Source organism: Podarcis cretensis (assembly GCF_951804945.1).
Source record: "Podarcis cretensis genome assembly, chromosome: 2".
NCBI lineage: Eukaryota > Metazoa > Chordata > Lepidosauria > Squamata > Lacertidae > Podarcis > Podarcis cretensis.
In genome coordinates this window covers 98,711,357-98,736,775 of record NC_137171.1, presented here as the reverse complement: position 1 = coordinate 98,736,775, position 25,419 = coordinate 98,711,357, and the positions used below count along the sequence as shown (strand labels likewise).

At 42.6% G+C, this 25,419-nt stretch overlaps 1 protein-coding gene across 8 annotated transcripts in view; it reads left to right on the top strand.

Annotated features, from left to right (window-relative positions):
- The window catches only part of MITF (melanocyte inducing transcription factor), a 145,567-nt gene that overhangs the window by 113,922 nt on the left and 6,226 nt on the right, over positions 1–25,419 (top strand). For 4 of the 8 annotated variants that reach the window (XM_079963437.1, XM_079963436.1, XM_079963439.1 and 1 more), the window contains exons 3-9: positions 10,400–10,627; positions 15,333–15,419; positions 16,267–16,362; positions 19,180–19,297; positions 21,100–21,174; positions 22,751–22,826; positions 24,215–24,362. In XM_079963437.1, the coding sequence (XP_079819563.1) occupies positions 10,400–10,627; positions 15,333–15,419; positions 16,267–16,362; positions 19,180–19,297; positions 21,100–21,174; positions 22,751–22,826; positions 24,215–24,362 (828 nt within the window). Of the gene's footprint in view, positions 1–9,309; positions 9,470–10,399; positions 10,628–15,332; positions 15,420–16,266; positions 16,363–19,179; positions 19,298–21,099; positions 21,175–22,750; positions 22,827–24,214; positions 24,363–25,419 lie in introns of those variants that run through there. The other 4 variants (XM_079963438.1, XM_079963441.1, XM_079963443.1 and 1 more) reach the window with 3 other exon arrangements.

The following is a 25,419-nucleotide window of genomic DNA, read 5'->3' as shown; positions in this document are numbered from 1 at the left end:
GCGGAGAAAGCCGCTTGGGCGCCTGGGGCGGCATGCCCAGGGGCGAGGCGATCCTCCAATAGGGGCGGGGCCTCTGGAGTCTGCCTGCCTCCTCCCACTCAGCTGCCCTACAGCTGGGGGGGGGGAGGCAATGGGTGGACCATTTGGGCAGCGTGGAGCCTGCACACACGCAAGCCACTGCATCTCTCCCAGGAGAGACACGTGGCTCAGGCGCACTGCAGGCCCCACAGTGAGTGCCACTCGGCATTTTGTCATCCCCCCTCAGTGACACCCGGGGCGACCTGCACCCACCGCACCCCCCTTCCTCTGCCCCTGAAACTCCCCCAGAAGGAGTACGATGTGTTGCCCACCAGAGGTACTACCCCTCCCCTAACACCCCATACAGATATTATTATTATTCATTTCATTTTTATACAGTGGTGCCTCGGGTTAAGTACTTAATTCGTTCCGGAGGTCCGTTCTTAACCTGAAACTGTTCTTAACCTGAAGCACCACTTTAGCTAATGGGGCCTCCTGCTGCCGCCGTGCCGCCGGAGCACAATTTCTGTTCTCATCCTGAAGCAAAGTTCTTAACCTGAAGCACTATTTCTGGGTTAGCGGAGTCTGTAACCTGAAGCGTATGTAATCTGAAGCGTATGTAACCTGAGGTACCACTGTATTGCTTTTTTATTTTTAAGGGGGGAAACCCAAACAGTTTACAACCTACATTAAAATACCAAATAAAACAATTCAGAATAAAACATTACTGAGGAAAGTCAAATATAAAGTATACATTCAAAGCAACATCATTAACAGGAAACTAAAATGTTACCTTAAAAATTTCAAAATAAAACATTACAAAGGTAAACTACAGAATGCACATTTAACGCAGCAAAGTTAACAAAACAATTGTTCACCTGAAACATTTCAGAAGAAGATGTCACTGAAGGAAGTCAAAAATTAAAAAAAAAAAACACCCACATCTAAAACAGCATAGTTAGCAAGAAATATCATAAGCATAGTATATTGCTACTGTTGCTGCCAATCGTGCCCATGGTTGTTCATGGCGGACAGCAGCTGTGGAAGCTCATACTTGATGATCTGAGTCTGCCCTAAGAGACAGCCAAGATGGTCTCTGGCCTCTACAGCAGCCTCAGCTTTTGGAGCTGGAGTCAGTCAGGGACCTGGTGGAAAAAAGGCCTGCAAGGCAGAGAGCAGGCCTTTCCTGTCTCACTGCCAAGATGGTCAGCCATTCATTTTGTTTCCTAAGCAGCTGCTGAAGATGTATTCCACAGATCTGCAGTTTATACATGGCCTCTGCTTATTGATTAATTATGCTACATTACATCTCTTTTCATGTTCTTACATACAAAGAAAACTTTTTTATTATTATTGCTTTTTATGCTTTAAAACCAGCTGCCAGTTTGTTTCCAGGCCTGATTCAAAGTGCTCACATTGGTGTTTAAATCCCTAAATGACTTAGACCCCCAATATCTGAAAGACCACCACCTTCGCTATAGGCAGTCTTGAATGTTAAGATCAGCAGAGGTGGTTTTCTTGGTAGTTCCGCTGCCCTCAGAGGTTCAGGTGATAGTTACCTGAGAAGAGGGCATTCTGTGTGGTAGCACCTAGATATGGAATTCCCTCCCCACAGAGGTGTGTCTGGCACCTTCATTATACAGTTTTTGTTGTATAATGAAAACAAACCTGTCTGCCCCAACCTTTGACACCAGAGATAGGTGTCTTATGGAATCACTGTATTCCTGTGGATTTGTTTTTTAACTGCTTTTTATATTCCTTTTTAGATTGTTATTACAAGACTTGGGACCTACTGTTGAAGGGCAATAACCAAATAAATAAATAAATTTGATGCATTGGGTAGCAAAAGTTAATAAACTGGATTTCATATCAGCCAGAATTTAACTAATTTCCCTGAAACAACAAAGAGTCTTAAAGACTAAACACTTATTATGGCATAAGTGTTTGTGGACTGCAGCTCGCTTCATCTGACGCATTAAGTATTTAGTATCCTTGATTTAGGGACGCAGGTGGCGCTGTGGGTTAAAGCCTCAGCGCCTAGGACTTGCCGATCGAAAGGTCAGCGGTTCGAATCCCTGCGGCGGGGTGCGCTCCCGCTGCTCGGTCCCAGCGCCTGCCAACCTAGCAGTTCGAAAGCACCTCCGGGTGCAAGTAGATAAATAGGGACCGCTTACCAGCGGGAAGGTAAACGGCGTTTCCGTGTGCGGCTCTGGCTCGCCAGAGCAGCGATGTCACGCTGGCCACGTGACCCGGAAGTGTCTCCGGACAGCGCTGGCCCCTGGCCTCTTAAGTGAGATGGGCGCACAACCCCAGAGTCTGTCAAGACTGGCCCGTACAGGCAGGGGTACCTTTATCCTTGATTTATCTTGAAGTGCTATCTCATTCAGGATAACAGCTCATGCACCTGATGAAGTGGACTGCGGTCCATGAAAGTTCATGTGTAATAAGGGGCTACAAGTCTCTGTGTCTTTCCTGTAAGAGACTAATGCCTGAGAATGAATTCTCTTTGACTGCAGCATTCTACTTCATATACTGCTGCGGCGGGAAGGTAAATGGCATTTCTGTGCGTTCCGGTTTCCATCACAGTGTTCCATTGCACCACAAATGGTTTCATCATGTTGGCTACGTGATCTGAAAAGCTGTCTGTGGACGAACGCCAGGTCCCTCAGCCTGAAAGCGAGATGAGCGCTGCAACCCCATAGTTGCCTGTAACTGTCCAGGGGTCTTTTACCTTTTTACCTTTTATTCCTCTCCTGACTAAACAATCCCTGTAATTATTCTAGTTTCTCTTATTATCTTTGTTCCAATTAGAATTAATTATTCCTGCTTGAAACTAGATGCTATTTTAAATGAAATGCTGCTCATTTAAGTGTGCGCCAATAATTCCCCATCTTTGAAATTCTCTTGTGTTAGTATGATATGCTTGGCTTAAAACTGAAACCAATGGAAACCTCTTTGCTCTCACCCTCAGAAATGTGACCAAATGTCTTACTTAAGGGTTTAATGTCAACAAGGCATCCAAGTTGCTTTATATTCAGAATCACACAAGCAAGCGTGTAATGAGGATTTCCTCCTACTTAAGAGGTTCCTGGCTGTTAACAGCAAAGTGAGAAGTCGCTGTTTTGTTTGCCTGTGCTAGAAAGTCAAACCACACACAGAGAGAAATCTAGTTGGAGCCTAATAATTCATCAGCCATCCTTTGAAAAACAAGCTCTGGTTTCCTTCCTACTGAATTAATATCAAAACATATCCTGCGTAATATGATCTTCTCACATAACACCTTTTGCAAAACTGCCTTCGTAATTTCTCAGTTCACTTTACTAAACCTTTCTTTTTGTAATGGTTTGGAACATCACTCCGACATATTTTGTTCTCAGATATGACTTGTGGGCTGTATTGTCAGAACATACATAGGAAACATTCACACAACAAGGAAAAATGACTGTTTATTTTAGTGACTTGTTGTCTTTTTTTGATGGAATTGCAAACTTGGTGGATCAGGGAAATGCTGTGGGCATAGTGTATCTTGATTTCAGTAAGGCTTTTGACAAAGTCCCCCATGATATTCTCACAAGGAAGCTGGCAAAGTGTGGGCAGAACAAGGTAACTGTTAGGTGGATTTGTAGCTGGTTGACTGACCGAACCCAAAGAGTAACCATAAATGGTACCTCATCATCCTGGAAAAAAGTGACAAGTGGGGTGCCACAGGGTTCTTTGTTGTTCAACATCTTTATAAATGACTTGGATGAAGGAACGGAGGGGATGCTCATCAAATTTGCAGACGACACCAAACTGGGAGGGGTAGCTAATGCTGCAGAAGACAGAATCAGAATTCAAAATGACTTTAACAGATTGGAGAACTGGGTGCAATCTAAGGAAATGAATTTCAGTAGGGACAGATGTAAGGTTCTGCACTTAGGCAGGAAGAACCAGATGCACAAATATAGGATGGGGGACACCTGACTTACTACCAGTACATGTGAAATGAATCTAGGGGTCTTACAAGGAACGTTTGAAGGAACTGGGTGTGTTTAGTCTGGAAAAAAGGGAGACTGATTGCCAACTTCAAATATCTTAAGGGCTGTCACATTGAGGAGGGAGCATGGTTGTTTTCTCCTGCTCTTGAGGATAGGACTCGAGGCAATGGCTTCAAGTTACAAGGAGATTTTGACTTAACATTCAGAAAAACTTTCTGACAGTAAGAGCTGTTTGGCAGTGGAACAGACTCCCACGAGAGGTGGTGGACTCTCCTTCCTTGGAGGTTTTTAAGCAGAGGTTGGATGGCCATCCATCATGGATGCTTTAGCTGAGATTCCTGTGTTGCAGGGGGTTGGACTAGATGACCCGTGGGGTCCCTTCCAACTCTATTCTATTATTCTACTCTGAAATTATGGATAGACTTTATTTCCTGGTGTACAAAAGGTCATTTTACTGTTGTTTCAATTGTCATGATACACAAATCCCTCAGGCCTCATATGGGAATTTGAATAGCTATTAAGGGATTTTTTTCATAGTATGTCAGCAGTACATGCAGTTTACTATGCTGAGTAGGTTTGGAGGGTTTTTGTTTGTAGGACTGAGGTGAAACCTAAAGGGAACATATTTCTTCACCTCCATGAATCACATCCCTCCCCGTGTTGGCAATTGTTTTGGCAGTAAAATGGGGCAAAAATTGTTGCCTATTCAGAGTAAGTACAGGAAATATTGCCCTCAATTTGATTTGGCTTCATGATGCTGTCACACCATCAAATCCAGCTAGGTAATATCATGGTGATGTCACACTGCTTGTATATCACAGATGGCACAATGTTAAATTCAAAATGGTGACTTAATAATTGATCTCTGCTTCCATCTAAGTGGAAACCTCTGTTCTGTAGCAGCTCATTTATGAATTCAAACCATTATCTCATGAGATTTGCTACTGTTGAAAATAAAGGCCTGCAAAGCAACCTATTCATCACATTTCTTCGCTTTATTAAGCAACTATGCAGTGTACAAAACAAGGCTTTACAGTTGAAAATAGATTCTGCTCAATCATTATTCAAAAACATTTACTCCAGTATCTAGTATAGAGAGGTGAATATTTTAAGTGGCTCAGTACTGCTTTGCCTGACCCTCAGTTGACCTATTGCTATTAACTTGGCTTTTTAGTCTCCGCTTGGGCCAAAAAAGGGAATCAGCCATTCCTTGCTTGATGGAATTTGGGAGATTCCAGAACATAGCACACAGTATGCGAGCTGCCACAAACATAGATAATTCAAAAACTAATCTGTAACTATGTACAGGCAGTAATTTCTTTAGATAGCAATATGGGTCAGAACTCCATTTTCTGTAGGCCAGCTGACTCAAGCCATTGAAGTTGAGTGCTTCTTCACTCCCTTTAACCCTTTTGCAATGTGTTTTCCTGTTTATTTACTATATTTCCATGATGCAAGTACTTCTGAGGCTGTTATTTCATTCAGCAGATGAAACAGATCGGCTGTGTTTCCATGAAGGTGACTGCGATAATCCTGCACTTAGTGTTTGATCATCAAGTTCAGTGATGTATCCAAAAGTATTTTATTATAATTCAGTGGGCTCAGTATGCACATAAATAACATCACAGCTCATTTAAGCAGAGAAATAAAACCAAGCAATTCAGTAGGAAACCATTGCACATGTTCGCCGTAAAATACCGGTAGCATTTTTTAAAAAATAAAAAAGGTAATCTCTTAATGATTATGTTAATCGTGTGATAAAATGAAAGCCTTTAAATTGTTTTTTTGTGCTACTGCTTATCCAACCTTCTCGGTATTGATGCTGACATAAAAGCTATTACAGGCTGCAGGCAACGAAGGGTAGATTCTGGCTTGCTTTATTTTTATTATTAACTATGATGTCTAATAGCTAAAGTCATTTAAGTGGCACAAAACTGTTTTGAATTAACAAAATCTCCCATTCTTTGCCAAATTGTTCCCGTGGCACTTAATATTCACTGCAAAAGCATGTAGCGTGAAAACATGGTCATACTGATAAAACAAGTGGTCTTTTGTGCTGTGGACAGTACTGGAAAAATAAAAAAATAAAAATGCTGCATTAAGAACTATAATGGTGGCTTTTATTATTCAAATGCACATGGATTCTTTTGTCTGTGGATGGCTACCTGATCCTAAACAGCATCTCAAAGCAGCATTAGTTTTTTCTCATTGTGTGATGCTGCAGAATGTGATGACTAGTTGTCATTTGTTGTTGCACCTTCCAGATCCTATCATAAAACATGGAGAGTAGCTGATTGGTTTAGGGTATTGTTATAGTAATGAGTTTGTTGTGGGGTATTGTTATGAGTTTGTGCCTTGACTCCCCTACATTCCTGTGTCTAGTGGGTGTTGGAGTTTAATCAATGCTTGGAGTGTTAAGATGGGCTGCCAGACAGTGTCAAAATACAGGCCAAACCAGGAAATCGCCTGGGAGAAGAGCTGTCATGTCCCCATGATGCAGGCTGAGAGAGTCTATGTAAAGCATTTCGCATCCAAGGAACCTGACATCCCTTCCTCCACCTCGCCATCAGGTTTTTGATCTGAGCCAGAGAATATTTTTCAACCTGAAAGCTTTTTCCTTTGAAGTGAACTTCTGCGAACCCTCAGAGTTCTTTTTCTGAGCCTTATTAGAAGACCTTAGATGACGCTCCTAAAAGTTAGAGCCAGGTGCCCTTCAGATTTGGAGACTCTGAATTGTATCCATTGCTGCACATGTCTACTTATGCAACAGGACACGCCTTTCCTCTTCTCTCCCCATCTGCACCCTCAAAATCTGCTCTGGAGGGTCCATCAACCCCCTGGAAGTGATTTCAAGGGTGTGTGGCAGGGTTGCAGGGGAGAGAATGGGAAAGTTCCTTTGCTCAGGACAAAGTCTAGCAAAACAGTAGTACTGGATACTGCCTACCTATTGTCATGAAATTCTATTCAGTATTGATCCAGAGCAGATTCCAATGTACACTTAGCAGAGTAAAAACTTACACACATTGCAAGGTTCCCTCCAAAATAGACCAGAGACAATTGTATTTCACCCAGCAGAGCTTACTGCTACTGAAGGCAAATGAGCATAATGGTCACAAATCCAATACATTCAGGATTGGCACTGTCCATAAGAAATCCAGTTGCAGCCGACTTAAATTTACAATAACTTATAATAAGACTAAACCTTACCATTAAGTATACTGTGTATGGAACACCACACCAGAAGGAAGAGAGATAGAAAGAGAAAGTGAAGACCCAGGCTCCTTCTGGCCTATTATTATAGTCAGCATGACCTTGACAGAAGTGATAACAAAACCAGTTTAAGCCAGCTGTACTCAGCTTCTCTGAAGGAATAACCCAAACACCATGAACCTTGTGCTTGCTTCTTTCACACAGAGAAGCTTCCAGGACCCCCTTGAATTAATTAGAATAGCAAAGATCTCTACACATCGGATCAATACTTTCTGTACTAAGAAATGCAAACTGGCCTGGACCATGAATTGTTAGACTGGTCACCAAGCATGGAGTCAAAACTACAAGATCATTTAGAGGCTTCCTTTCTCCATTTCTGGAAACTAAAAGCCACTTTAATGTGGGTTGAAGCCTTGTTTCGCAGTCCTGTTTCCGGACTGAGTTCCGTCTCGCTGACTGGACTGGTTTTCTAGTGAAATTGGCCTAACCCTAAAGGCACTGCATAGTTCATGAAATGTTTTTAGTTGATGTGGGTTGGTGGGGCTTGTGTTTTGGCATCATTAATTGTTAGAAACCTAAATTTTTAACCTTTTCTTTTATATCCCATGACATTTTGAAACAAAAGTTCCATTGAAATGAGAGCAAAGGCTAAAAAAGTATTTGATTTTTTGATTTTTTTTATAATCGCAAAGCCCAGTTCCTAGGGCAATATTAATAGGAACAAAAGGTCATTATTATAAACATCCTCCCTTTGAATACGTGTCTTACTTGAAATCTGGTATGTTTTTCTGACCATGTTTGCCACTATTAGCTAAATTACATATGAAGAAAGAGACTTGGTTGGGCTTTGTTAAGTGAGGTTTTTCCTCACTTTGGTTTATAGGTACATCTATCTAAATAATTGTCTTAATATTTTAGAATGGGGGGTCATCCATTACCTTATATAGAAAGTAGAGGCAGAAGATCACTTGCCGATTCAAAAATACAGGGTTAATTCTAAATAGTGCTATACTCCTAGCATCAGGAAACAATTTAAACAATCCGTTCTTTCCTATTACTTTCTTTTAGTCTGTTCTGTGGTGGTTTTAACTTTTGAAATAAAGTCACAATAAATCACTCCCAATACAAGCTCAGTAGGGCACATTTTAAATACACGTTGAGCTGGTTTTTGTGAATTTTCACATTTACAGTTGAATGAGGCTGGCTTACATAGCACCCTGAAGATGTCTGTATGCACAGGAAGTTAGATTCTCTTCTGTGGCTGAAGTACTCAATGCATGCTAAAGAAAATGCTTTAAAAGTTTCCCTCGCTCTTAGAAGAAAATGTTAAAGAGGTACAGTTCAAACTGTTCTTGTGATCTTTGATTTTCCAGATAATTTGACTCCTATTGAATTAAGTACTCATGTAAAAAGAGTGGAGAAATAATACAAACAAAGCCAAAACACATTTTTAGTAGAGTACTATCAGCACCTTTTGGGTATGCTACCATGTATGGCAAGTATCTTTTTAAAGAGTGGAATTCTGCTAACGCAGAATAAGGTGGGCTTTTGTCCCAGGTCTCCACGGTTTCCAGTAGTGTCCTGAACGGATCACGCAAGTTTAATGTGTGCGAGTTGCGATCCTACCATAGCCACATTCTGTCTGGAGTAAGAATTCAGTGAGCCCAACAAACCATTGTGGAAACTCAGAGACGGCTAGCAAGTCCGACAGAAGGTTGCAGCGTTCCCTAGCCGTAGCGTGCATAGTGGACAAACTCGCCTAGTGGTTTTCCTCCAGTGTCGTCTTTAGCGGCAGACACACAACAACTAATGGTACTGCCAAAGAAAAATCCCATTGTCTGCTAGTATGACTGGAACGAAAGCTGAATGGCAAATTGGCCTTAAGCAAACTATCAATCTGACTTTGATAACCCATCACTTTAAAAGGCCCTTTCATGTTTATGAAAAAGCATGACGTCAAAAGCCATGGAAAAAAATCATGAATCCCAAAAATGTCAGGCCAGACTTGCACAGCCTCCAAAAAAGCCCCCTGTGTGAACAGTTTCTCTACATGCATAACTAATTAGTTTAGGTTATTATAAGCCTGAGCTGTTATACCCTAGTTGCTTGTGCCATTTTGGGGATAACTTGTTTACAGTGCGTCCGTGGATGAGCCTTTGAACTGGAGTAGGAGAAAATTAAAGGAAAGCTGCCAAACTGGTTGTCTAGTTTTCTAGGAGTATATAAATGTCATGCTGGAAATGCTTGAGTATAATCATTACCAGGTGAGTTACCTTATTTATTTCTTTTTTAAAAAATCTCTGCACAGTTGCATATGCCTAAACCCAATTACTTCATTGGGGCTATGGGTACATGCAGACCCTCCTGCATTATAATGTTTGTAATCTTAGCCAACTAAATAAGATTCAGACCTCTTGAAATTAATGGGCACGACTCACCTAGTTTTGTTGATTTCAGTGTGTCTACTCGGAGTGTGACTTCATTCGATACAACTTTTACCGTAAGAATAGTAAGGGGGACATACCGTAATACGCCTTTTCCTATTTGTGCCTATATAGTTGATTTAATGGAATGAGCATTTTCTTTGTGTTTCGCTTCATTATTCAGCTGAAAGCCAACATAAACAGTTGAATCAAATAAAGCCCATTTAAAAGTGATTGAGCCTAAGTCTCTGCGTATACATGGTGCGGTTACTATATGAGCTTTAATGTTTGTTAAGTTCATTTTTCTACTATAAGGACCAAGATAAATAATTGTGGATAAGTCAAATATTTCTCGTATTCCTTGTCAACACAATTTTCTATTAATGTCTTAAGTGTGTTGCTGCTTCATACAGATTTTGTCTACTTTCCAGCAATTTGAGGGAGGAAAGTTGAACTTTCTAGTTGACTTCATCTTTATTTTCCCGTTACCTAAGTTCAATACGTTGCTGACATTTTGAAATTCTTACTTCGTAGGATTCCGCCTGTCATCTTTTGCGAAACCTGCATTTGATTTTTATTATAAGCTATGTGTTTGCCTTCGTTTACGTGCATTTCTTTTTAACATCTGAACTTGCAAATGAGCTGTATTTCCAGGCGCAACCTAAAAATTTTCAGTGCTAGATAAACCCATGCCAGATGAACGTACAGAAACTGATGTTGAAATGATGAACACTAACTAGGTGCCACCACCTTCTTATTATGCCTTTGCAGGTGCAGACTCACCTGGAAAACCCTACCAAGTACCACATCCAACAAGCTCAACGGCAGCAAGTCAAGCAGTACCTCTCTACTACATTAGGAAACAAGCACACCAACCAGGCGCTAAGCTTACCGTGCCCAAATCAGCCAGGGGATCATATTATACCACCTGGCACTGGAAGCAGCGCACCAAACAGCCCAATGGCCATGCTTACGCTCAACTCCAACTGTGAAAAGGAGGTAAGGAAGATCTTATGTTTTCTATTTGTGTTATCGTCCCTCCTCCATCTAAACATGCAGATATTTACATTTCATAGCAGTGGTTCACACACCATGCATCCTGATTCATTACAAATGTGTTGGGATGCATCCAAGGGAACGGGGGCAATTCGCTGGCCCCCAGCTGGCTCCAGCCCACTGGTTGGCAGCCGGGTAATCTCCGGTCCGTGGTTCAGCATCTAACAGCGACTCACAGCTTCAGAAGCCTCCAGAAGCTTGAGCACGCTCTAATCAGCAGAGTGAATAACACGCAAAAGAAGTGGCAGATAGAGGCTGTGTAAAGCGTATTTACAGGCAGTTTATTCAGCATCAGGAGGAAGGGAAAAACATGCCTTCTCCCCTTCATGTCCAAGCAAACAGCATAAGCAAAAGCTATACACAAACGGAAGTTCCCAGCAAGCTGTGCTGTGCAGGAGTGTAAACACGCATGTGACATACAACAATCATTCCTGGAACGGAATATTCTACCAAAATGCTCCCACTTCACTCCTTCCACTTACCATTACATTGAAACCAGGAACCATGACTTGTTTCACTCAAACCAACCATGGTTTGTACACCTGGAACAAACACTAAGCAAGTGATCATTGTTTGTTGCTCCCGCTCACACAAGGGGAGGAGTTAAGCAGGAGCCCTCTGTGTATTCCTTACGATGCGTGAATGCTGCTTTTTAATTTACTCTTGTTAACAGCTAATTATGTAACTCATTTTTTTAAGAAGGCAAAACAAGTCACGGTATTAATGTGAATGCGTCTGGCGTAAAAATATGCGTTGGTTAACAACAACAATAAAAAAAAACCTGTGCCAACCCTTAGCGAAATTATTTAGATTTTCTTTGTGTTGTGTTAGCATACACTGTGTGGAAGGATGCTACTGACCTTTTAGCATACAATGTCCTTCTTGTTTCTTTCAAAACTTTCTGGGATAAATGTTATTGTGACTCAGGGTGGATTCAGATGGCAGGATTCCACCACACAGTGACATTTTTGAATTGCCTGCCAGGGCACATACTTCGAACATAAGAAAAGACTTGTTATATGTGACTGTGGGTCTGTAGAGAATGACATCCTATTTCATACAGTGACTAACCAGATTTTCTGTTGTTCATCTCCCATGAACTAGCAATCAGTGGCATGCTTCCTCCAAACACAGAGATTCCATTTAGCTGTTTGCTGATAGGGAGGGAGGGGCCAATTCATTTGGTTTGCATTTTTAAGCGAACTTCCCGAACAAATACATAAACTGAAACATCATTATCCTTTGAAATTTGCTTCTGTAGTACTGTACAACTTTCAGTTTTTAAAAATTATTTTCAAAAACTCTTATGCTAGGGGCAAGGGTACACCAAAATGCATACAAAATTCATTAAATCATGGGGAACTGCTTCCAAATATGCCAAAATCTATTACCACAATGTGTACAAATTATTTTAGTTTGTGATTTTGGAATGTAAGATATAGGAATGCAAATTATGCAAGGAAACTGCTTTTGTAATAATAAATATTGCAACTAATTTTTACTCAGAGAAGCCCTACGGAGATAAATTAGTCATGTTCATTAATTCCAATGGGTCTGCTCTGAGTAGGACTAGCATTAGGTAAATAAATGATATTTATTTATTTATATATGATAAATAAATGTGTGGGGTTTTTTTTTTTAAAAAAGGTGTATATTAAGAGAAGCACACATGAAATTGTGTACAAGTTATTGTGTGGGCTGTTTTAAAAAAGCACCAACATGAAGAAATGGGATGAATGAAGTTAAGAAAACGAGGAACAGTGTAGCTAAAACTGACAATCCATTCATCCCTACCCTCTAATAAACCTATCTTCTTTGAATTTCTCTAATCCCTTATTGAAGCAAACTAAGCCAATGGTAATTTCTGCATCTTATAATGGCAGATTCTGTAAGTTAATTATGATATGCCAAAGTATTTTGCATATGGTTATTATAGTTTTGATGCTTGCAAACCACTCTGGAATCTATCCTGATGAAAAACATATAAATGTTTTAAGTAAATGATACAAACTTTTCTGCCTTTGCCAGATTGTTAGTTTCATTAGGTGACCCAGCATTCTAATTTCATGATAATTACCCACTAACGCTCCAGTGTCTATGTGGACTGCCATATATTCCTTAACTTGCTGCTTGGCATGGCCAACCATTCCACTATTTACACACCCATTGGTTTTAACTATTCAAATCTGTTTTAAATACCCTATTGTTGCCGACCTTCTGTACTAACGACTGCTTGCATATTTAACATGGCTTCCCTATATTATCGTTTTCATTTAATGGCTCTGTATGCCACTGGTCTAAATATTTTAATATACAAACATTTTAACAACCTTGTTGTTGTTGTTTAGTTGTTTAGTCATGTCCGACTCTTCGTGACCCCATGGACCAGAGCACGCCAGGCACTTCTGTCTTTAACAACCTTATAATGTATCAAATGACACACCATTAATAACAGAAGCAGCAAAACACATTTCACTTTCTGTAATCCAGTTCCATCACCCACCCACAACCGCACCAAAACGGAAGCCCCTATGTGAACACAAAATTTTTTTAGAGACCACCTAAATGATAGCATAGGGACGCAGGTGGCACTGTGGTCTAAACCACTGAGCCTAGGACTTGCCGATCAGAAGGTTGGCGGTTCAAATCCCCACGACGGGGTGAGCTCCCATTGCTCAGTCCCTGCTCCTGCCAACCTAGCAGTTTGAAAGCACGTCAAAGTGCAAGTAGATAAATAGGTACTGCTCTGGCGGGAAAGTAAACGGCGTTTCCGTGCACTGCTCTGGTTTGCCAGAAGCGGCTTAGTCATGCTGGCCACATGACCTCGGCCAGTAAAGCGAGATGAGCGCCACAACCCCAGAGTTGTCTGTGACTGGACTAAGCTGTCAGGGGTCATTTACCTTTACCTTTTAAATGATAGCATGGAAGGGGCCAGTCCTCTTTCTTAGGGCAGTGAGTTTCACAATGGTGGGGCCACCATGGAAAAGGCCAGATTCCTTCGGCCTGTCAGCCTTTCTGTCTCCCTAGTTGATCTTCAGTCTGTGGCAGCCCTTTGAATAACTTGGTATGAAGCTAAATAAGGCTTTAAAAGTCAAGAACAGCGCTGTAAAGCCAACATGGCTGGTGGCTGTTGCTGCCTCCTATGGGAACAAATTCCATAGCTTAACTATAAGCTACCGTATTTTTCGCCCTATAGGACGCACTTTTTCCCCTCCAAAAATGAAGGGGAAATGTGTGTGCGTCCTATGGGGCGAATGCAGGCTTTCGCTGAAGCCTAGAGAGTGAGAGGGGTCGGTGCGCACCGACCCCTCTCGCTCTGCAGGCTTCGCGGACCTCTCCGCAAGCAGCGGGAGTGCTCCCGCTGATTGCGGAGAGTTGCCTGCATGCAGAAGCCTGCCCGCTGAGCTCAGAGCATCCAGGCTTCGCGGACCTCACCGCAAGCAGCAGGAGCCAGCGCTGGGCTCCCACGGCTTGCAGAGAGCTGCCTGTTTGGTGGCTGGGGCGGGGGAAGCTCGGGCCTCCCCCGCCCCAGCCCCGCGCCTGGGGGGGGAAATAATTCTTTTCCCTTTATTTCCCCCCCAAAAAACTAGGTGCGCCTTATGGGATGGTGCGTCCTATAGGGCGAAAAATACGGTACATGAATAAGTACTTCCTATTATCTGTCTCTGCACTTGTGCATATTAGTGTATACTTGAGTTATTTTGTGGCACTGAACCAAAAAAAAAAAAAGTAGATGTTGTGGGATTTCATTACATTTTGGGGTGGGGAGAAGGATATTTGCTCTTAGGATTCCTTGTTAACAATGCAAGGAATCGGTGGGTGCATGAAGGAGAAACTTAGCAGAAGCTGTAGTCAAAATGAGCACCTACCTTGGAATTTAGATGCATGGTCTTAAACGACAAAACTTCCATTGGGTCACATTGTTGGCATCCTTCCATCTCTGGAGACAATGGAGGAGTGCACCTTTGTGGGCGAATTTTAACTGTTGGAAGGTCACAGCGCCTGCTGTGGCTGTAGAGACTGATACGAGAGAGACATGTTTTGTTGCAGCTGGGACATATAAAGGCATCCAGTTGTGCTACTACAGACGCACCATGGAGTTTCTTCTCACTGCACTCCTCCCAGCGGTCATTCCTCCTCTGGTCACTGCTGTGGATGTACAACTTGACTGTCTGTCTCCAGGCACTATAGTTGTCTGCAAGGGATTCCCATAGGGCGGGATTGATGTTGGCAGCCTTCATGTCACATTTAGGGCTGTGCATATTAGTCCATTTCCACATAGCTGTAATGCATTCAGCACATAATTGGTACAGAGAATGGGAATAGCTGCAATATGTCAAGTCAATTGCAGAATTGGCATTCAGGGTGAGCCTGGATGGGCCTGGCCTACCTAGTTATTTTAAACTGTGGTTCAAAGTTCTCTAGTTATCATTCTGGCATTCGGTAGGTTCACAACACCAGCCATTCTAAGGAAGACCGACCCCCTTAACTCATAGCTGTCAACTTTCCCCTTTTCTTACTAGGAATCCTATTCGGAATAAGGGAATTTCCCTTTAAAAAGGGAAATGTTGACAGCTATGCCTTAACTGTAAACCCCCACACATATCTACCTTTTTTTCCTTATATTTCTCATTTTTCATGTTTACAGGGCTTTTATAAATTTGAAGAGCAAAGCAACAGGGTGGAGAATGAATGCCAGACTCTCAACACACATTCTCGAGCATCTTGCATGCAGGTACTAGTTGACAAAGGGATGCGGGTGGCGCTGTGGCCTAAACCACTGAGCCCCTTGGGCTTGCCGATCAGAAGGTTGGCGGTTCGAATCTGCTCTGCGGTGGTGATCTCCCATTGCTCTGTCCCAGCTTCTGCCAACCAGAAGTTCGAAAGCACACCAGTGCAAGTAGATAAATAGATACTGCTGTGGCGGGAAGGTAAACATAGTTTCCGTGCGCCCTGGCACTCTTCATGGTGTTCCATTGCGCTGGAAGCGGTTTAATCATCCTGGGGAGATACAAAGCCTCCTTGCAATCAGAAATAACAGTGTCCATTCCAGACTCTCTTTTTTTTAATGTACACCTAAAAGTGTGAAATGTGGCTGTTGCAATCAAGCATAAAGCACGGACCATACGTATCGCAGAACTGGCTGCGAATTGGCTAAGGTTTTCTGCCAAACAAACAACCAGTGTCACTCTTGGGTTTTGTTGCTGTTAGTCTGTTAATGACTGAAATATCCCTCTTTGACTTCAGTATTTAGTGTCACATCCAGGAATGCCTGTAGTATTTCACTAATATACCTTTCGGTACAAGGGGCTTGTTCCTTCTATTACACTATTTTAAAAGGACAAGGAGAAAACTGTGCATGTGGTTTTGACTCTGAACTTGAGGGTACAGTTCTCCCTTCCTTGTAGCTCTTCCTCCCCACCCACCCCTACACTGCCACCAGTTATGCAATTAATGTTCCAGCCACTAAATTGGGAGTAGCTAAAGGTCTGGGCATCTCGCTGGTTAGTGTTTGTCTCTTCATGTATGCCTCCTCTTGAACATAGTTCCTATTTCTTACATGTCTCACCTTTCCATTATAGATGGATGATGTAATTGACGACATTATCAGTTTGGAGTCAAGTTATAACGAAGAAATATTTGGTTTAATGGATCCTGCCCTACAAATAGCAAATACGGTACTTGTGTTTATAATCTGTGTTTTGGTGGGGTGTTTGTTTGTTTGTTTTGCTGTTGTATTATTCAGCACCTCTATTTCAGAGTGCCTGTAAGGATGAAAGTTGAGTTTATTTGTTTGTTTAAATGTGGCATGTTTTAACTAGCTGCCTCCCCCAGCTGAAATAGTAATCAGCAATTCAATCTAATCTCAAATAAAGAACAATGCCTGTTTATTGCAAGCAACCATATTGTTGCAAAAGTTGGGAGCCCCTACCGCTCCGCTGATCGGTAGCAAGATTCCAGGGGGTTCCAGGCGTTGACCCAAGGTCTCTGTTTCTTTGAGATGCAAGACACAGTGGAGACTGTTGTAGCTTTAAGAAATAGAATTTATTCGCACATTTACACCTGAGTTTGGATGGCCATCTCAAGAGGGGCTTGTTCCCCACAAGCTGTGCAGCACTGCAGCCCAAGGCATCTTTCCCAACCTCCCTTCACCCAGTCTGCTAAGATGGTTCTCTCTTTGTCCTCCCACTCCTCCTTCTTCCCAGCACACCTTGCTAAAAACACTCTTTTCCTGTCACTTCAAACATCGCCCCCCCCCCAACACCTTGGCAACCTCTGTCTGCCCATACCAGAGTATTTCTCTTAAAAGGCCACCAACCCCTTTTGTCATGTTAATGAATTGGCTTATCCCTAGCTAACTAAGTGAAGATGCCTGGGCTTTCTGATCTTAAATGGAATGCAACAGCACTTGGCTTAGTTTTAATTAGCCAGCCTTTGCTTGCTTCATGAATTTATGAGTTTTCTCAAATTTCAGCTCTTTACTGACCCTAGAGATTGTGGCGAGTCTGCTCCTCCCCATTCTCATAACACTATTTATTTATTTGATAGAATTCTAGTGACTCTCTTGTAGTTCTCTGATCATAGGGCCAGTGTCTAGAACCAGTTTCTAGACACATCCTTGAAATCTGTGGCTTCCCCTTTTCCTGTTATTTCGGAAAGGTGCTCTTATTATTTTGGAAAGGATTTTGACAAGGCACTGCCTCTGGATTTGGGTGAAGAAAAGCATTGGATTAGGCATTTCCCAACTGTTTCACCGCTATCAACATGCAAATGAGAGAAGCAGTTGTAGTTAAGCAGTTTTATGTGTTCCTTCTGCTTTCCTACCCACAAAATGGTAGTTGAAACAACAATCTCTAGGACAGGCCTTGATGACCTATTAACTAGGAATACTGGCTCTGTGTGAAATAAGTAGACGGGACTGGATTCAAGAGTAACGCCAAGTCTCAGTAAGTTTCATCCTCTAGATGAACACAGCCACAATTCATGCAGTGTTTTTCCTGAAACAAGTTGTAATATCCAGGATAAGTTAACCTTGCTTCTGAAATGCAGTGCCTTTCTCTAAGAGTTGTATGCATTCTCGGTCTTAACATTTGCAGTGGTAAGATGTCTGGGCTCCTAAACAGAAGGTATGCAAAATCCCTGCAGAGGAAGTAGCTTGCCTGCAGCCTATAAATAGTTCTACACTCAGAGAGAGAACAAAGATTCTGTTGTTTTGCAGCAAAGGTTTAGCCCCTGTTTGTTACATTGCAAGCTGTGCTCAATTGCTACTCAAGCATCTACAGAGATCATTAAAGTGCCATTTACACTAGGAGCATGAAATGCGAGCATTATATACTTCTGCACTGGCCCTTCATCTCTGTCATAAATCTCATTTAAGGTCACAAGTGGCTGCACGGAGACATCACATTAAACCATGTTTTTTCATGATTGGAACCAGACAAAGTGTGTGTATGGGGGGGGGCTGCATAGGAGCCAACTCATAGGGACCGAGTGGGCTTTTTCCTCCCCAATAAAATATTTGAGGGGGCCACCCCCCAAAGTTGATGGCCATTGCCATTGAAGTGGTGTGCGTGTACGACATCATGTGATCAGTTATTCAGGGTGGGGCTTGACTGCCTTCTCCTCCAATATTTTATTCAAGATGGCACTCTTGGGTGAGTGGAGATTGGAAACTTTCACTTCTGTTTTTGATTAACCATGTGTTTAGTATTATGCCGGAAACCTAAACTGTGGATAAGTTTAACTAGTGGTTTGCTGGAACCTGCCTTCCAATTTCCCAGAAAATTTATTCTCCTCCAAAATTTGCTTCTATTCCCCCTGTCCCTTTCTTTGGGGACTTTAGAATTTATTTACAATTTTGGTGGGTGCATGCTCGAGCTTGCCTTATTCTTGAGAGGTAGCTGTGGGTCATGTGGGTGTTTTTCTTTTCATTGCACTTCCTTATCTGAAAAAGCCCCATGAATGTGACGTCTGTGCCTCAAGCCACTTAGAACCATTTAGACCTTTATAGAATAAACACAGCACATTGAATTGTGCCCAGAAACCCAAGGAAAGCCAGTGAAGTTTGCACTCTGAGCAGCCCACTCTTTAAACTGTGTTCTGAACCAGCTGCTGTTTCTGAGCATGCACCCGGTATCTCCTTATCCATACGTAGTATGGATCAGGGCTGGCCCAAAATGTTTTGTTGCCTGAGTAAAATCACAAAGTGGCACCCACTAGGGAAGAATAGGCGACTGAAGTTCTACATCGGAAACAAGGTGGGGAATGAAGATCTGCATGGGGATCTGCTGCCCCTATGGACCCTGCCACCTGAGCCGGTTGCCTCGCCATGCCTCATGGGAGGGCCGGCCCTGTTATGTGTCCTATGGAGAATTGCATTAGCAAGTGGCCAACAGTGCAAAAAGTGTTAGCCGTCATTTTGCTTCAGTTTTCTGCATCCAAGGGTCTCATATGGGACTTGGGAAATAATCCATACCCTCCGTTGTCTCCCCCAGTTACCTGTCTCCGGCAATCTTGTGGACCTCTATGGCAATCAAGGCATGCCTCCCCCCGGACTCAACATCAGCAACTCTTGTCCTGCCAACCTTCCTAATATAAAAAGGGAACTCACAGGTAATTTAGAACAGTATGCTTCAAAATGTGCATTTTCTGATAAAGGTGCTTCTAGGAACTTAAGAATTCTGCTGAACCTATAAATGGCCGGTAATACATTTATACCAGGAACATTGGATGCTGAATCAGGCCAGTGGTTTACCTTCCTCAGTATGGCCTACTCTGACTGGCAGCAGCTTTCCAAAGTTTCCGTGTTTTCTAGCCTCACCTGGAGATCCCATTTACTGAGCTGCCTGCGTGGAAAGCAAATGCTCTGTCCTGTCCAAATCAAAACCCTGCTGGACCGGACAGCTCAGCATCCTTTTCCCAGGTGTTAAAAGTGCTTCAAGTCAGTCGGTGCTTTGAGTATACACATCGGGCACATTTTTAATCCATAATGTATGAAGCACTGCAAGGATGCAGATGTCTGTAAGATGCGGATTCCAGCTTTTAGGAAGAACATTGGTTGCGATTGAAAATAATTGGGCTGCTGCTTGATGTATATTTCAAAGGAGAAAAGACCAGTGTTGCACGCATGTCATTTTATTTTAGGGTATCGAAGTACAAAGCATCTCAGGAGGCATCTCTTAGGTCCAAATCACTCGCCACAGGATGCTGTGTAACTGACAGTGGACACTTAGGGGTGCCGTCTACCAATCTGCCATAAAAGTGTAATTGCAGTGGAGATTCGCCGAGCACGGTCAAGGAGAAGGAAATCTGCTCATTAATCTTTTGGAGCAAGCATACATTGGGGGGCGGGCAGGATTTAAGGGAATAAGGAGAAACTTTGATAATAAAACTTAATTTTGTTGTTGGCCTTAATGGTTGCCATTCATACTTCTGCCATTCATGCTAAATAGTGGTGGAAAGACTCGATGATTGTAGATCATTGAATCTGTGAAGACGGTGCTGGTCAGACCCATGGTAAATGGGCGGTTAGACACTTGCCTTTTTAAATAATCTTTTAAGTTGCTCAAGGTTAGACCGTATCCCGAAGCAGTTCACATAGTGTACTCTGAAAATAAATGATCCTGTGTTGAAACGTGAAATGTCAAGTTCTCTCAGAAAGTTCATTGTACTAGTCACATTGTGCCGAGCTGCAGTTGCATCTATGAATGGATGGGACAAGTCATGAGTGCAGAGCAGTGCTTCCTTAATGTCTACCCTTTGCCTGTTTTATTTAACGAAGGAAAAATAACAAGACTCGCAGCAGGCAAAGATAATGCACCATTGTGTTCACCATTGTGTGTTTTTGTTCATTATTTTGTTTTTATAATAAAGGGCCCTGTATTGCCCTAACTTGGAACGTAAACTAAAAGTGGCCTACACAAAAGATGTACTATACGTTTTGTGTGCCTGACCTTCATAAACTTGTTAACTCCTGCATACGTAGCCCTTTCTAGTTTGGTTTTCATATTTAGGCGCAAGAGATGTTGGCTTTATTTCATTGCAGAAAGCAATGGCTTCCATGGAAAAGGACAAGAGTTTCAATATCCCTGTTTTCACTTCTGTCTAAAGGGAAAATGTTACTTCAATACCTTGCCCACTTGGAAAACTTATTCACCAGCGACTAATAGCCATGTGCCTGGCCCTGAAAGTTTTGTTCCAAACTTGTTAATCTTCCAGCCTGCACCAATATTTAGGATGGGGCGTACTAAATAGTACTGCGTGATAATATGCTGTGATATTAAACAAGAAGCATTGCAAGGGTCTTGTCTGATGCTGCATGCAAGAAGTGCATGTGAAATGTGTGAATGTTTTCTTGGCTTAACACTGCCTTTCTTACATATCTCTAATTCTAATTACTTCGTTAACATGCATAGCATGTGTATTTCCAACAGAGTCAGAGGCGAGAGCGCTGGCGAAAGAGAGACAAAAGAAAGACAATCACAATTTGAGTAAGTTTCTTGTTTTTCATTATTTAATTTGTGAAAATGGTGGTTTAATATTTGCACATAATGTTCTGGAATTACTTTTACCACACAGTCCGTATTGAAATAGGTTAAATTTGCCCTCTTAATTCCTGGGTACTTCCAGATGAGTGTATATTGTACAAACAGTGCTCATCAGCCATGTAGGTTTTTTGTTTTGTTTTTTGTTTCATTTTGCAGCAGCAACGTGACATATCTTCCTCTATTCTCCCCTACCCTTTAATTTGGATTTTCCCTTTCCAGGGAAAATCGAGTAAGTTTAAAATAACCAAAACTCTTTGCAGATTAGGCCCCCATCTAGAAGCAAAACTCACCCATTTCCGCAATGCTTGTGCAGTTGAAATTCCAGTGCCTTGTACTTCGCACAATTTTTGGTCAGCCAAGTGCCTTGCTGAAGACGATGTAATTCTGAACGATCTTCAAGTGCAAGTCACGGAAGCCTTAGCACCAGTGGTTCTCAACCTGTGGGTCCCCAGATGTTGCTGGACTACAACTCCCATCATCCCTGAGCTCTGGCCTTGCTAGCTAAGGGTATGGGAGTTGTAGTTCAACAACATCTGGGAACCCACAGGTTGAGAAAGGCTGCCTTAGATGCTACCTAGAGATCCTTGAACAATTTGGATGCAAACTGACCTCACAGATCAGTGTGCAAATCAGACCTTGGCAAACCACTGGTGCTTGTGTTTCCCAAATGTCCCAACACAGTTCTCAGCTCAAAAACCATATCAAAAGTGAGGATTCTTGCAGAAACATGGCATAACAGACCTGAGCTTGGATCAATAATTCCTCCGATTTCCACTCATAGGAGGCTTCTGCAGGAAGATGGAATAAAATATGTTTTCTGCCCTCCCCCTGCATCCTGTGCCTCTCTGGGAATTCTCAGTAACATTATAGGAGGGGCTATGGGGCACTATAGAGGGAAGGGATTATCAATGAACTGCATCCTCCTGTCCTCATGTGGGAGCCTCTGCTGGATCTCAGTCATTTCTAGGAATGGGAACAACCCTTCCATTCATGGAATGGGCACCAACCTCCTGACTGGGAAAACAGAATTTGATAGGACCAAGTTTGAATTTAGACAATGCTTGGGGATGTGTAATCTTACCAGAAAAGAGGGTCTGTGGTTTAGGAAAACATTGCGTATGTGGCCAAAGCAAAACAAGATTAGTCTTGTTCATCTTTAGTCATAGATTAAAACCCAGTAAAGGATAATAACCATGTGCTACTAAGTTCTAAAAGATTTCCTCCAATACCCTTCCTGGGTCGCTCAGATTAATCAGCAGAACTTTCCACTAACTTCCAATGGGGGAGTTGGATGATATGCTTGGAAAACAGATGTGGCCTCAGACTTTTGTGGCAATTAAAAAAAGAGCAGAATGAGGTTTCTTCCTTCCTTCTTGCTCCTTAATCAATGCATCTCTATATCCCATCTCTACTTAAGTAAAATTCTTATATCTGCAGTTGTATTTTGCAAGATGCTTTTGACAATTATGTTACCTTTTGAGCTGTTGTTGTTTACTAATTTGTGTTGATTCCTTAAAAGTTGAACGAAGACGACGATTCAATATTAACGATCGTATAAAAGAACTTGGCACTTTGATACCCAAGTCGAACGACCCGTAAGTACTGTCAATGTCCTAGAACAGGTTATCAAATGCAAGGGGTGAAATTCTTTTGAGAAATTAGTGGATGTTCCTTAAGCTCTGGAATACTGTTGTGACATAGGGCATTTAATCCAGCTGCATTTAATCCAGTTCTGCATTGCCAGTTCTATGAACATGTTTAACTAATAAACATAACCTGGGTTCCTCAAAACTTACAGGGAAAGGCAGAATCATCCACCCAACAAAACAGTGGATAGTAGTCAAAGTTTTGCTCAGAGTAGAGCTATTGAAATTAATGGAACTAACTTAGTCCAAAGCTGAGATTCACCAGGATAAGCAAGTTAATATGCATTGGATTTCCTGCTCAGCCGACCAATTCCCAGTGCAGCCAAGTTATGCTCACCTTGGCTCATCCCTGCAGAGCCAGGCTAGTGGCCTTTATGCTGACGTGAGCCCTGAAAAATGGGCATTGCAGGGCAGGGGCAGGGGGGCTTAGGTTGGATCCTAACTTGGCAGAAGTTCTCCCCTGGAAAAAGGGTGGTGTAAGTCAAACTCTGTTTTAAATTCTTGCTTTCCTTCTGCCAGGCTTTGGTTGGCTCAGCTGGCAGCAGCACTGCTCCTGAATGGAGTTTGGATCTGCTGACTTAACTTTAACTGGCATAAATTACACTGGCTTCCTATACCTAGGATGGCTCCTTAAACCATGTTCATTAGTTTCAGTAGGTCTGCTCTGAGTTAGGTGAATACCATTGCCTGCTGCTGCTTTACATACCAAACATAAAAGCAATGTAAAGGTAAGGTAAAGGGACCCCTGACCGTTAGGTCCAGTTGTGACTGACTCTGGGGTTGCGGTGCTCATCTCGCTTTATTGGCCGAGGGAGCTGGCCTACAGCTTCCGGGTCATGTGGCCAGCATGACTAAGCAGCTTCTGGAGAACCAGAGCAGCGCACGGAAACGCCGTTTACCTTCCCGCCGGAGCGGTACCTATTTATCTACTTGCACTTGACGTGCTTTCAAACTTCTGGGTTGGTAGGAGCAGGGACCAAGCAATGGGATTCGAACCACCGACTTTCTAATCGGTAAGTCCTAGGCTCTGTGGTTTAACCCACAGCACCACCCGAATCCCTTCAAAAGCAATGTAGGTCCACCTAAAAGAACAGAAGGCGACAGGACAGAAGGCGACTTTCCTATGAGAAACCATTGATTAGCCCCGCTTCCCAGCAAAACCCAAAAACCAAAAAAGCAGGTTTTTTGAGTTTAATAGGTTTGAGTGCAAACCTATTAAATCCTCACTTTTGGAGCATATTAATGTAAATGAATTTTCTGTATTACAAATGTCTCCCCCTGCCATCGCCTCAATGTTGCTTCTTTCCAGATTTGATTATTCACATTCCATCTTGCAGGGACATGCGTTGGAATAAGGGAACTATTTTAAAGGCCTCTGTGGACTACATCCGCAAGTTGCAAAGAGAACAGCAACGTACAAAAGAACTAGAGAACAGACAAAAGAAACTGGAACATGCCAACAGGCACCTTTTGCTCAGAATACAGGTTTGCTGATTAATGCATAAATATAATGGCGCTTCAGATGTGTGTGTGTGTTTTCCAGATTGCCCTCTTAATATTAGTCTGTCCTGAAGCAGCAGTCATAAGATCATAAGAGCTGCATTCAAATGACCATATTCCATGCAATGTAGGATGAGCCTTTTGCTTGGGCATCCATCTCTTTCTCCAATCCCATTGTGACACAGCAGAATGAAATGAATACGTTTCAATTAACCTGGAAACGATGGTCACCACTTTCAGAACAAACCAGGGGTTGAGCCACAAAGGCACATCTTGCATGGTTAAGACAAGGTATGACCACCCAGGTACATTCAGTAAGGCAGCATGGAAATAGTTTCCAGAAGGCAGAATATGTGCTTTCTAAATGGATACAGTATTCAGGAACAGCCCTAAAATTTCCTCACGCCTTATTGGACTACCCCAGCCAGCATGGCCTGTGGTCAGGATTCCTCTCAGGAATGATGGGGTTTGGCAAGAGTGCCAGTTTAGCCGTGGGTGCCTGGGGCCATGGGCTTTGTGGGTGCCCAGCCCCTTCATGGGGAATTTTGTGGGTGCTCGGGCACCCAGGGCTCCAGCGAGCCGGCACCTATGGGGGTTGGAGTTCGACAGCATCTGGAGGGCACTACATTACAGATACGGAACATCTTAATAAACCACCAACACATAAAGCAGAATCCTTGCAGGAAAAGTTGCCCTGCTGAATGATTTCACAAAATAAAGAGATCTAAAAGGGTTTAGATAGAACTGTGGCTCAGGGGAAGAGAGCAACTTCAGTGAAGGGGCGTTTCCCTCATTCCCACTTCCTCTCACGTGCACTGTGTTCTGTAACCAAGGAGATAGAAGTCATGGCCTCATTCTCTGCGACACCAGGCAGTGCTCCAGAAGCACAAGTGTGGGAAGCAATGTGTACTTCTCTATACCTGAATGGTAAAGGAGGTCTCAGATTATTTATTTACATTTTGTTTATATATTAAACATGCTTAGGCTCATCCTTCTACCTAGAGATCACAATGGGCTACAATGCAGGAGAGCATAACAAGTG